Genomic DNA, 13,005 nt, shown 5'->3' on the forward strand with positions numbered 1-13,005 from the left:
AAATCTTTCTTCTCATTGAATTAAATGAAAGTAGCTCTATATCTATCCTAACTATTCTGTATATACAGGAATGGTCCTTCCTTTGTATCCTCTTTTTTTGTTTAGTCCTGTCAGAGATGGGTATTCCATTGGCATCTAAATACTATAGGTGTGTGAATTCAGTGAAACAATCCAGTCCAGCAGTCCACAATAGTAGTGGGTTATCCAAAGAAGTTGTTGACTTGAGCCTTTCACAGCTCAGCATATTAATATGGCTTTACTTTATATACCTTGTTTTTATACTTTTCTGCTGGATGGTTAATGCAGTACCAGTAGTAGTCTTATAAATGATAGTGAAGCAAACAACTAAATAAAAAGGTTTATGCTCCTCCAGATTAAGTAGCAAAAATCACTTACATAATTGAAAATCAATATGAATAATATTAAAACATTTAAATGTTTTCAGTGGGATTAAGTAACAACTCATTTTTACTTTTGATTTGCCTTGTAGATGGTGACTATTAAATCTCATAATGTATCATACAGTAAAACATAAAGAGCCAACAAGAAAATACTTTCCAACTGTGTGGTAAAATATTCTTAAATTTGTAAGTAATCAAATAAAACAGGGATATAAAGGTCAAGAACAAATTTAAATAAAAGAGACCAGGATTCTAATTGAAGTTTTGAGATTAATATTGAGATTTTAAAAAAATAAGTCACTTCTCTGGTTTCTAGTTTCTTTACCTAGGAGACTGGAAGAATGATTTTAATTTTTCATCCAACTCTAAATTCTGAAGTCAATGTCTGTTTTGTCATCTCAGATACATCTATTGAAATTCAATACAAAACTTCAGAAATGGCATAAATAAGTCATTCTGGGATGTTTGCTTTTTTATTTGCCAAGGAAAAGAGCATACAGGCCACTGGCCACCTTACAGTGGTAATGTAAAGACATTTTTCCTCATAGAGCTTCACTGTAGGCAAGGAGACAAATGGAGATGCCGGAAAACATCTTAATTCAGGAAAGCATATCTTGATTTCTTTTTATTCTGAATGATCAAATCAAATTGTGGATTGTCCCCCTTGCTAACTAGCCAAATGCACTCATATCCATGAGTCCTGCTAAATGGGAGCAAGCTTCCACCCTTTAAAGTCTTCCACAGCAGACCAGGGATGGCTAAGAGGTATTTATACCTGAAAAGTTACCTAGTTACTCTGGCACTAGGAAATACACCGACAGGCCTTTCTAGGAGCTAATTATTGAGCCTGCTATTTGGTTCACTAACAAAATTGCTTGTTTGTGGGATGAAACATATTTGTGCATTGCTTTTTCCATTACCGCTACTTCTATCATCATAAATAAGAATCAATAGGCCATTTTGTGTAGCATATGCTCAACACCATTTAGTATCTGAGTGTCAGCTGTATGCAGGCTAAGCTGCAGTGCCCCAACCTCCTGAATGAGGGTGAAAGCTCAGCAGACAGAGAAAGAGTTCAAGTTCACCAGCCAATGTTTGTCTTCATGAGCTTTTAGAAGTTAAAAGAAATCTGTTGTTTTCATCCCTCTAGCATAGTGCCTGACACAAGGTAAACTAGTCAAATGAGTCTACAAGTGAGTAAATGCTGAGGAAGGAAAGAAAGAAGAAAAGAAGGAATCCAAGAAGGGGTCAGAGATGGTATATAGTACCAATCAGAGTCATTGGATGGGTCAAAGGATATTGTTCAGATAAGGGCAGAGCTATGTAGAATTCATGAAAAATGAAGTCAAAGGACAGTGTGAGCTAAGAGAGAGCCTCTCTGTGAGGTGAGAGCTCAACCATACATGCTCAAGTCCCTGAAACATTCACTCTCAAGTGCTGGCTGGAGAAGACAGAACGGGATTGACAGGCAAGGAGAGTCAAACTTCCCCTCTGAAGGAAAGATCTGCACCCCTAGTGAGAGCCTTGCTGGATAAAACAAAGTCAGATAAAGGATTGAGCAAATAAAAGATAAGGAAAGGCAAAAGGAAGTGATGAACACGAACAGGGGAAAAGGACTCAAGCTTGAAGCCTGACTAGGGAAATAAGTGCGTGAAAAATGTATAAAGCCACATGAAGACACACTCAAGGTGTCTGTAGGTGTCAGTTCTCCAGAGTGCAAAGGCATTAAGGCTGAGGAGAGGAGGCAGGAAGGGAAAGGTCAGATAAACATCTATAAAATAACACCCATCACTGCTGATAACAAGTGAAAAAGAGCACTTTTTCTGTTCTAGAGAAAGACAAAGGGAATTTTAAGTAGGATTAAGTAGTGGTAGCTTTCGGAACTCAGCAGCTCTCAGAAGCAATAATAACTGCATAAATAGCTAAGTGGATAGTAAGAATTGCCGCACTTGGAATTTGGCCAGCATATCAGAATTTAGCAGTACTGTCACATCTTTTTGAAAGCTTCCCTGAGATTCTAAGGGAGAATCTTCTCAAAAAATCTATCTCAGCTGAGATAACATTAAGAAGACCATGCTCTTTACAGCTTCAAAACATTCTGCCTGTCAAAATTAACAAGACAGAAAGAAGCACAACCATGCTAAGCAACACTGCCTTAGCCACATAAATATGTTGCCCGCATTGCCCCCAGTGGAAGTTAATAAATATATTCACAGCTTACCAATGCCTAATGTAACATTTTACTGAGCACATATAATCCCAAAATGATGCTTGAAATGTGCAGTGTAAAATGTGCTCTCGCTCTCAGTGTCCCTTAATTTTATTTTTCTCATTGTGAGTTTAACAAGATGAACATTTTCAGGACAAATTTTTAAAACATCATGCCTTGGGTACCTCTACTCATGCATAGCCTATAAACTTACCTCTTCGCTGCATGTTCTCTTGGTCATCCTCCCTCCCTCCCCCAGACAGATACAAAAACAGCATAATAGAAAATTGGGGCATAAATATTTTCTTTCATTATCTGGAAATGTTTATTTACCATTTTTAAAAATAAGGTAGAATTTTTTATCATTTATTTGTTTTCTGCTCAGATAAGAGATATTTTGGAACCCTTCATAACAGAATTTACATGAAAAATTTTTACTGGCCTAGTTTCCTAGGGTTGAGTTTCTCCTAGATCTTAAAGTAAACACCATTTTCACCTCATTAGAACAAGTTCTAATTAGAGTGTAAAAACCTATGTCAGGGAAAAAACACATGTTATTCTCAGTGTAAAATGTTTTCTATAAGCTGGCTGCTCCTCATTTCCCCTATTCTCTGCCACGCATCTCCGATGAGCAGGCCCCTTCTTGTTTTTTCCCTATGTGCCATTCCCTACCCTATGCCTTTGGTGGGTAGACAAACCTTCTCGCCCACCTTGCGTGCTCTGGCTCAAATCCTTCTTATCAAACACCTCCTCTCCAAAACTGGATTTTACAACTTGAACTTACAGTCATACTTTTTCTGAACTTCTTTGCTATCTATATCCGAATTTAGCATTCAAGCATGGAATTTTCACCTTGAGTTATCTGAGTGTATAGTTTAATTTTTCCTCAACTAAATCCCACTATTTAGAGACAATACTATACTCTCTGCCTTGTCTTGAACTTTCCTCAAGATCCTGATACACACCGAATTTCTCTTTCACCTCTAGAAGCTTCTCTTCTTTCACTTTTATCTGAAAACATGTTTAAGCATGTCCTCACCTTTAAAATCCTCTGCTCAGCTCTCTAGCTTTCTTACCTTGTGTCGCGCACGACCTCGCCAGCAAGGACGACGCAACACACAGCTCTTCCTTCAGCGGTTTATTCAGACTCCTAACAGTAAGTTTCTTCTCTCTCTCTCTCTCTCTCTCTCTCTCTCTCTCTCTCTCTCTCTCTCTCTCTCTCTCTCTCTTCCCTCGAGCCCTCGGCCTATATATGATCCCGAGCCCAATCCCAGTGCGCCACGTGGGGATCGCCCATGGGTCCAGCCTATGCGGAAGCAAATCATGACAGCAGCCCTGGCCATATAAGGAGTTGTTGTGCACAGAGAGCGCTCACCCACGGGGGGGGGGTGGAAGGCAGAAACCAGCGCCATCCTGTAGGCGCGGTCCTTCGCAGCTCTCCACAACCTTGCCTCTATCTCTCCAATACCCTTTAGCCCTCAGCCTCACCTCTTCAGCTTTGTAAGGCAGACTTTCTTCACTCCTACAGAGACAGTGCTGCTGTGGCTGCAGCTCATGTCCCTCCCCCAGATCTACCATTCTCAGCTTCTTTTCCTAGCTCCTCCCTCTGAAACCATCTTTTCTCAGCCTCCTATGACAGCATCTCTGCTGTCCTCATTAACTTGCAAGAGTTGGGATGCCCTTACTAGGATTTTCAGCGACCTCTGCAGGGTCCCAGACCTTATGCTGCCATCTGCTGGGCAGCTTCATGGGGCTGCGTCAGAAGCCAACTGCAATTTAGTTCCCAAACGTATATGTATAGTACAGGGGCTACAGGATCTCACTAAACAGATCGGACTTGCAGTGATCCTTCCTGTTTTTCAGCCTCCCAAGCGCTGGGATTACAGGCGCACACCACCATATGCAGTCTCATTCATGGTTTCTGCGGGGCCCCGGGGGGCGGGGCTGGCACGACACACTGGTGATCGAACCCCCAGCCCCTGCTTCTATCTAAACATGCGCCTTAATCCACTGAGCTATCCGGCCCCTGAACACCTAGTATAAATTCTCTTGTTTATTCTGTTAACTAATTAATTACATTACCATTTTCCTAGACATCGCTGATTCGAGTTTAACATCCAGAACCTCCCTTTCTTGCATGCCCTACCCCAGCATAATCACTTCCATTATACTAAAAAGACTGAGTGTGCATCCCATGCCTAACCTGCACTTGCACAGATGCAGGTGGATTGGTCCTACTGGTTGAATCCTGCCTGATTTGCCTCTTTCCTACCCCTGAATCCCAGTTCTCCTCACACTTTCATCAGAATAATCCTTTGGAAGCAAAAGCAATTATCTAGACTAGAAGTGCTATGTCATTCTGTCTTATAAGTAGGATGGTGTCCAAATTCATCATCTTCACAACTTCTAGAAAGAAGCTGAAGACCATTTAGAACCTACATTTTTAGCTTTATCTGCCATCAATCCGTCTTCCCAGCGTGATACTCTCCCCTGGGCCTCCCAAGACTCTCTGTTCTGTACTTTCAACAGAAGGGGCTCACTGGGGCTCTGGGGCCTGTAATGCATTGCCTTCTACCTTCACAATTTCTCAAGGTGATAAAGTCTCACCTCAAATGTAGTCTCCCAGGTGACTCATCTTCATCTTGCAGACTACTTGTCATGCCTCTCCTAGTTCTAGTCTCTCTCGCACTTTAACTTTGCTACATTCCTGGTAAGCATATCCCATCATCTAGGCAGATATGTTCATTTCCATGTTTTCTTATTTAGCGTCCTTGCATGTCCCCTAATACTCAAATGAAAGTCTCTTGGGCATAGATCTTGTCTTTCTTTCACTCACCAGAGGTCCTGAGCAATACCAGACATGTAGCAAATCTAAAGTCAGATCTCTTCCATGTATGACACCTGTGTTCTCATTTCCATCTTTTGTCTGGTTATATGTACGCTCTAGCATTTAGCATATTGCTTATTTTATTTGAACAGTGATTTCCAAAGGAAGTTCCATAGAAGGAAAGGAGGATATACCAAACATTTAGGTGAGAAATGAGGCAAAGCAGTATTAATAAACATGTTCCCACAGGTTTGACTTCTGTCAGCTTTAGTGTAGAGGATTTTGGGCATCTGTTAAAATTATTCCTAATATTTTATGTTTTTCCATTCTACTGTAGTCAGTTTTCTTTCAATATTTTCAATGTGTTAGTTTATTAAATATGGTTGTTTATGTTCTTCTTGTTCCTCTTGCTAAGATTACTAACCAGAGATAAGGAATTTTTAAAATTTTACATTTTATTTTAAACAAATAATGCTTGTATTTATCAAAAACGGTATGCCATATCATTATTAAGTATAAGTGACAGAAAGTAGAACATTTAAAATAATAACTACTCCAGGAAACCTGCTAAGATAGGATGAAAAATAAAGTATTACAGGGACATGACCTAAAATAGTTGACAAATACTGTCACATAGCAGCACATGTGTCATCATCACATTACGTTTTTCACTCCTAGAAAGCCACACCAAGTCTTTTTGTCTATATCTCATTAAAACTAATAAAGTCCTTTCCCTAAAATAGACACTTGATGTTATCAAACAGAACTGAAATACTGCAGCATTGTACACCTGAGTTCAATAAATATTTTTTGACTGATGATGGTAAGAACCAGTGAGCAAAACTAAGTTTACTGAAAGACCAGTGAGGACACGGTCACCTTTGATTAAAAAAAAAAAATGACAAGAGAGACACACAAGGAAAAAGAAAAGTCCTCAACATTACTCATACAGAAAACCGTATATCAGATAATGTCAAGACAAATGTAGCAGGAAAACATTTAAATGGATACCTGTGCATTTTTTAATGTGACTATTCCTTTTCCCATGCGATCCTAATTTGCATCCAAAATTCTCCTCCCAAAATTCTGCAAACCATACATTTCTTCGATTATTGGCAAGAGTTCGACTTCTGAAGTATCGATCAAATCCTATTTTAAAGAAGAAAGGAATATTTTAACATGCTTCCGAAATCACAATAAATATTAACAGAACTTTTGAATAGACATTATCTTGTGATCAATATACATAACAAAACAGTCCAGACATAAGGGTTCTCTCATGGCAAAGCCAAGGAGACTCAGTAAACAATACCCTCTGGCCCTGCTTGGGACTGAGCACTACAGGAAAGGAGTTTGAGCTCCTGTCAAGAACACTGGAAAACATATGAGATACCAACTGATTTCAGGAATGCTCCAACTCCTTCCTCGTGCATGCATTGCTCCACAGGGTCAAACCACCTCATATATTCATTTCTTATAAACCAAATACTTTTCCTCCAATCACATTACAGTCCCTTTCCTTAAAGGAAGAAGAACCATGTAAAACAAGAAAGAAGACCCATGATATCACATGCTGGCTTACGCAATCACTGTGTTAACACTTTTCTGTCCACAGAGATAAGATTCTGTTTATAGTCAACAATAGTAACTTAATTTCCTCTTATTCAGATACTCCACTTTTTGCATTCTGATCCAACCAAAATAAAACAAGTATCCCCATGGTGCACCATACCATCAATTGAGGCTCTTTTGGGCAAAATTGTCACAGCCCCTTCTGCAATTTCTTCTTGCTGATATACAGGTGCTATCTTGGATCCCCAGCTATCTGAGCCAATCCAAAGAAAATGCCCACTTTGGTTTAATTTTTTTGCTGCTTCCAATATCCTCCTATAGGAATAAAAAGAAACAAAGCAGACTGCATTTATTAGGAAGCACTACAATTTTAAATGTTATATTTGGTGCTATGATTTGAATATATGTGTTCATATATATATATATATATATATATATATATATATATATATATATATTATTCCTCAAGGTCACAGGTTTTTGGTTTGGATATACAATTCCTGACAGGTAATTAAATTTAGCTCACATGAGCATGTGGCCCCCATGGCAACGTCAGCAGCTTCCTAAGAAGAAGAAGCTGCTGTATCTCACCCAGTGACTCTCTACCTCATCTTGACTTGACCCTCACCAAATTCCATCCAGATTGCCATTTCACGTTCTGGCCTCCAGAAACAAGCTAACACAAAGCCTTCCTTCATTTTTAAATTACTCTGTCTGTAGTATTCAGTTATTGCATCAGAAAGCAGACTTAGATAACCAGTTTCAGGAAGTTAAATATACTCAGTAGGTTACTGTTAAACAATTAGTCGATCATTCTAACTGCTGAAGTCTTACCAACTCCTAAAGGAAATATAGCAGAGGATTTAACTTCAGCACCCGTTAATTAGCCTTCTCCTTAACCTCATTCCCTGCACTCTGTCATCCTTATTTATCTCATCTCATTCACTCCCAAGTTTTACTCCGCAGGCATTTTAGATGAAGAAACTAGAAGTCCGTTCTGTGGCCTGTGGAAAGCAGTCAGAATGGCAGAGGAAGTTGGCCATTCTAGTGACATCTCACAAGATGATAGACTGAACATGAAATGTGTTTGGCAAGGACGTGGGGTGCAAATATTATGCTCTACCCAGAAGGAAAGTAATCAACACCTGATGTCGTCCTCATTCGCAAACATAATCACTGCTCGAGCATTAGGTGTTTCTAACAGCCGTTTGATAATTTTTTCAAATTCTCCAGGTCTTGGTTCACGTGGGATTTTCTGTGATTGAGCAATGCAAACACCACCTATTAAAAAAAGATAATTCAGAAAGAACACTTACTTAATGAAAACTTAAATATAAAGTGAAATTAGGTACATTATCAGAGCATGTAATTCAGTAGAAGATACCGCTTTTCAAAGGATTTGTCATTCTCACTTATCAAAATTAACTGAGTTTATTTACATTATGATATATGCATCAAGTGACATCAGTTTCTAAACCATAGATGATTTTTGTTACCTTTATTTATTAGTAAACCTTACTTAAAGCTAATTTTCAAGACCCTCATGCATGAACACAATGATGTTAATAAGGCAAAGTCCCCCATGTTATAGAAAGCACAAAGTTCCAAAGATACAGACCTAAATTGACATATGCCTCCACAATGAAAATCAAAATGGTAGAAATTCCATCTTATATCATGGTAGAAAGAAAGAAAATAAGAATGAAGGAAGAGAGGAAGGGAGAGAGGAAGGAAGGAGAGGAAGGAGGAAGGCAGGAAGGGAGGGAGGCAGACAGAGAGGGAGGGAGAGAGAGAAAACGTCATAAGGGGACAGGAAGACAGGAGAAAGAGAAAGAAAGGGAGGGAGGAAGGAAAAGAGAAAGAAAGTGACTTTTTTAAAAAGAGACTCTTTTGATCTCCTCTTCTAAAGAAATGAGAGGCTAAAGAAAATGTAGAAAAGATCTTCAAGTTAAGTAAAGATCTTTGCCTTAGCTGGTACACATCTATAATCCCAGCACTCTGGAGACTGAGGCAAGGGTATAACAATTTCAGCACCAGCCTGCCCTACACAGTCATTCTGTCTAATATACGTGTGCCTCTGGGCTGCAGTAGGAAGAAGATCTTCAACTGCAGTAAGCAGAGAGATAGTATATTCTGATACCAGAAGAAAACTCAGTATTAACAATTGGTTTCAATTGCATTATGGTTTAAATGACTTTTCCAAGTCAGATGAGAATTAAATCACCATTTATAGTACTGCTTTAGTAGACAAAGGCATTTTTAACTCCCAACAATTGGCAATATATTCAGTCAGTCGTCTATTACTGGATGTCATTGTATACTACGCAATGAGCTGGAAACTGAGAAGACAGTCTAATTCAGGAGATACTATCTTGTCTGGAAAATAGGCATTAAAATAAATTATCAAAGAATATATGATAAATTACAATATACCACATAATAGGAGTATAGAGGAAGGATAACAAAAGCACTTAATAGAGCTGGATTTGTATAACATTCTTGGTAGAGCTCAAGGTACAAAAGAACCTCACTTGATCATGGCTTAGAGTAGAAACTGAACAGGACTGAAGTTAGAAACAACAACTGACCCAAATTGGGAATGACATTATAGTCACATCAAATGTAGACTAAACATTCATAAGTGTAAATTTAATCCCTGCTGTAATGATATTAGGAGTTGAGGGCTTAGGAAGGGGACTAGGTAGTGAGAGTGTCACCCGGAGGAATGAGATGAGAGCTTTTATTTCACAAAAGAGGCCAGAGAGCTCCTTTGAACTCTCTTCCATGCAAGGACACACCAAAAACAGCCGCTATGTATAACAGGGAAGAAAGCCCTAACAAGAATTCAGCCCCATCTTGCTCATCTTGGGCTTCCAGGTTCCATAACTATAAGAAATGAAGTTTAGTTGTCTGGACGTTTGTTCCAGCAACCTGAGCTGGTTAAGACCTCAAATAATGTCTTATAGTGAAAAACGTGAGAACCCATTAAAAAGTCATAAGCAGAAAAATTACATGATGAGCTTTATTTTATTTCCTAGGAAGAAAACTGAGGCAGCCATACTAAGAAGAAATGTCTGGTAGCTGACGACAGATCTCCATCCTGTGTGACCCGACTTAATGTGTATGGTAATAATGTGCAATAGAGGGAGAGCCCTGAAGGCCTATTTTTCTCATAAGTTTGAGAACACTCAAAAGTATCTCTAAAATACTTTACTAATTTTATGGTATAATCTTTAGGCATAAAACTGGTTCACAATCCATAGATTGAGCCATTCTTCTCCTTACATATAGCTATATTACTGATATACGGTTAATAATTGTGGTGATTTATTCATTTATTCATTAATATTTAATGAATATTTAGGTTCAGCCAGGTGGTATGTGAAGACTGTAGATGCAATGTACATGGACACAGCAAATGTGAAGGACATGCTTCTACCTTCACAGAATTTGGAAATGTTGTGGGTGTTTAAGCTTAGTAAAATAATATTAAGTATATAATTGTGAATTGTGATAAATACTATAAGGAGGAACTAAGGGATTTAATTTAGATTAAGGAATTTTGAAGGAAGTCCACCCTAAAATGATATAATTTAGTTACTGTCAAAAGGATAAAGAAAGATAAATTTGGGTTCTTTGTAGGAGAATGCATGTACCTTGGGACCATAATGTTAAGTGAAATAAGTCAGATACACATGCCTGAATGTTGAATGTTTTCTCTTATATGGGAAAACCAAAGCCTAAATAATTAAAGAGTAACATACAAAGATACAGGATAGAAAATGGGATCTTCTGAAAAGTGGAAAGGAACTGAAAGACATCAGGAGTGAGGAGGTACAGGAGGGAAAAGACACAGAAAAGCTTTAGGATGTATTGTGCATCTCTGCCAATTCTGCAAAATAAATGTAACCACTATGTGCTGCAAATATGTACTACTAAGATACAAATTATTTTTTAAAAAGATTAAAACTGGTAGAGAATAGTATGGGAAAGGGTAAGAAAAAGACAGTAGAATTAATGAGTGAGGTGAGGAAAGTATAAGATAAGTGAGGTAGTTAGGCAGGGGCCAAAGAACATATGCACTTGTAGGAGCTACAGAAGACTATAAATAAAGTATTTCCATTTCTCAATAAGTGTTTCTATTTCATTAATCCCTGAGTGACCCAGAGGAAAATGTCTCATGCATGACCATGGCACTTTGAGGTAGGGAAGTGGATAAGAAATTGCTGATGTGGATGCCACTCTAAAGTAGAAAGAAAGGGAACCCTTTATGGAGCTGAGGTAGGAAGTTGTCGGAGTTGGCAGTGGGAACTGATGACTGAGGCAATGCTGCTGATGCTAGGGAGGAGCACATGGAGATCAGGGAGAATTTCTGAGCTAGAATCAATGGGTTTTTGTGTTGACTTGCTGTAAGCAGTGAAACGACATGAAAGCAAGAAGTAAGACTCCAAGGATTTGGCCGTGGTGGCCAGTTATGTGATGATGCCATTAAACAAGTAGCAAATACAAGAGGATGAGCAGGCATGTAGAGAAAAAAATATGATTTTAATTCAAGGCAGGTTGTCTTCAAAATACTCACAGAATATCAAACTGAAAAAGTGGGTTGGAGCCAAGGAGAGAGAAGGGAAATGCAATTACAGTTTTGCCAGGTGCAGATATGTTAGGTGATTGATATTTAAATCAACAATAGGACAGTGTGACTGATGAAGCTCTGAAAACATCACTTGTTTTGAAGAGGCAGCTAATGAATGGGTCTGGGAAGGAGTGATCACACCACTCTGAAAAAAAAAAAAAAACTTTGAGAACAAATTTCAGAGGTACGCTGAAAAGTATATAGAATGTCTGTACAAATCAACAAATAAACCTTGGTAAGTGTGAAAATTAGGTAATGGTCAAAATGCAACACTGAAACTTTAACACTCTCTAGGGAACAAAACCTGTTTCCAAATGACTGCCCTTTTAATTAAATTGTCATGATTACTTAAGCATCCCATTAAATACATGCTATATCCTGAGTAGTGCTCTGAAATGACTAGTGGCTCTAGAGGTAAAAGAACAGAAAGCGAGGAGTGTTTTATTATGACTATTTCAGATGACGCAAATGGGCAATTAAGTCCGAGTCCACTGATTGACTTATTCACCAAGGATCAACTGGATATTTTTGTTTATAAAAGGCTGAGTTATCTAGGTTGGGTTTTTAATATAGCCTACATCTATTTCACCTTTTTCTATCTGTTCTCCTCAACTTATATTTGCCAAGTGGTCAATTTGTACTTCCCAGGAAAGAGAAACTGCACCATTAATTGATTTCAGATAGACAAATACCCTAGAGATCATGTTCCATGTGGCATCTTGCTGTTCAGCGCCTCCCAAGGATTTTATTAAGTTCTAGACTGATTATGTCTCAAGTGATCAGAGATAAAAGATTAGGTTGCTCTACTTAGCCTTGAAATTCATTCATGCTGCCTTCTTCTTATCACTTAAAAATCCAGGTAATACCTTCATAAGCACTCATAGTCTACTTACTATGCTTCAGGAGTTATAGGTATTTAAAGATTGCCTGTCTTCAGCAGTCTTATAACTGACAAAATGTGTACATAAGAGAGTTAGACATGAAGGTAAAAGTAGATAACCATAAAAGATAATAACATGAGATGTAATAGGAGATATACCAAAATGCATGAATAAATAATAAATGACTCATCCTTCCAAAGAGTCCTGTGACTTCATACAAATAAGGGGTCATTACATCTTGTTAACATTAGCTTTGGGCCAGCCAAATAGCTCAGTGGATTAAAGAGCCTGCAAGCAGGCATGGGAGCTGGGGGTTCAATCCCCAGACATGCTGTGCCAGCCCTACCCCCGGGGGCACACTGAGTTGGCAATTAAGAATGGGCACGCTGGCGTGCGCCTGTAATCCCAGCCCTTGGGAGGCTGTAAACAGGAGGATCACTGCAAATATGATCTAGTAGTGAGACCCTGAACACCCTGTAGAC

General features: G+C 38.6%; 1 protein-coding gene across 1 annotated transcript in view; it reads right to left on the bottom strand.

Annotated features, from left to right (window-relative positions):
* The window catches only part of Grm8 (glutamate metabotropic receptor 8), a 963,476-nt gene that overhangs the window by 503,327 nt on the left and 447,144 nt on the right, over positions 1–13,005 (bottom strand). Inside the window, exons 4-6 of the mRNA XM_004642707.2 lie at positions 8,155–8,290; positions 7,170–7,324; positions 6,449–6,586 (exon numbers count right to left, since the gene is read on the bottom strand). Of these exons, the coding sequence (XP_004642764.1) occupies positions 6,449–6,586; positions 7,170–7,324; positions 8,155–8,290 (429 nt within the window). The remainder of the gene's footprint in view (positions 1–6,448; positions 6,587–7,169; positions 7,325–8,154; positions 8,291–13,005) is intronic.

Source organism: Octodon degus, unplaced genomic scaffold (genome assembly GCF_000260255.1).
Source record: "Octodon degus isolate 3935 unplaced genomic scaffold, OctDeg1.0 scaffold00160, whole genome shotgun sequence".
NCBI classification, from domain to species: domain Eukaryota; kingdom Metazoa; phylum Chordata; class Mammalia; order Rodentia; family Octodontidae; genus Octodon; species Octodon degus.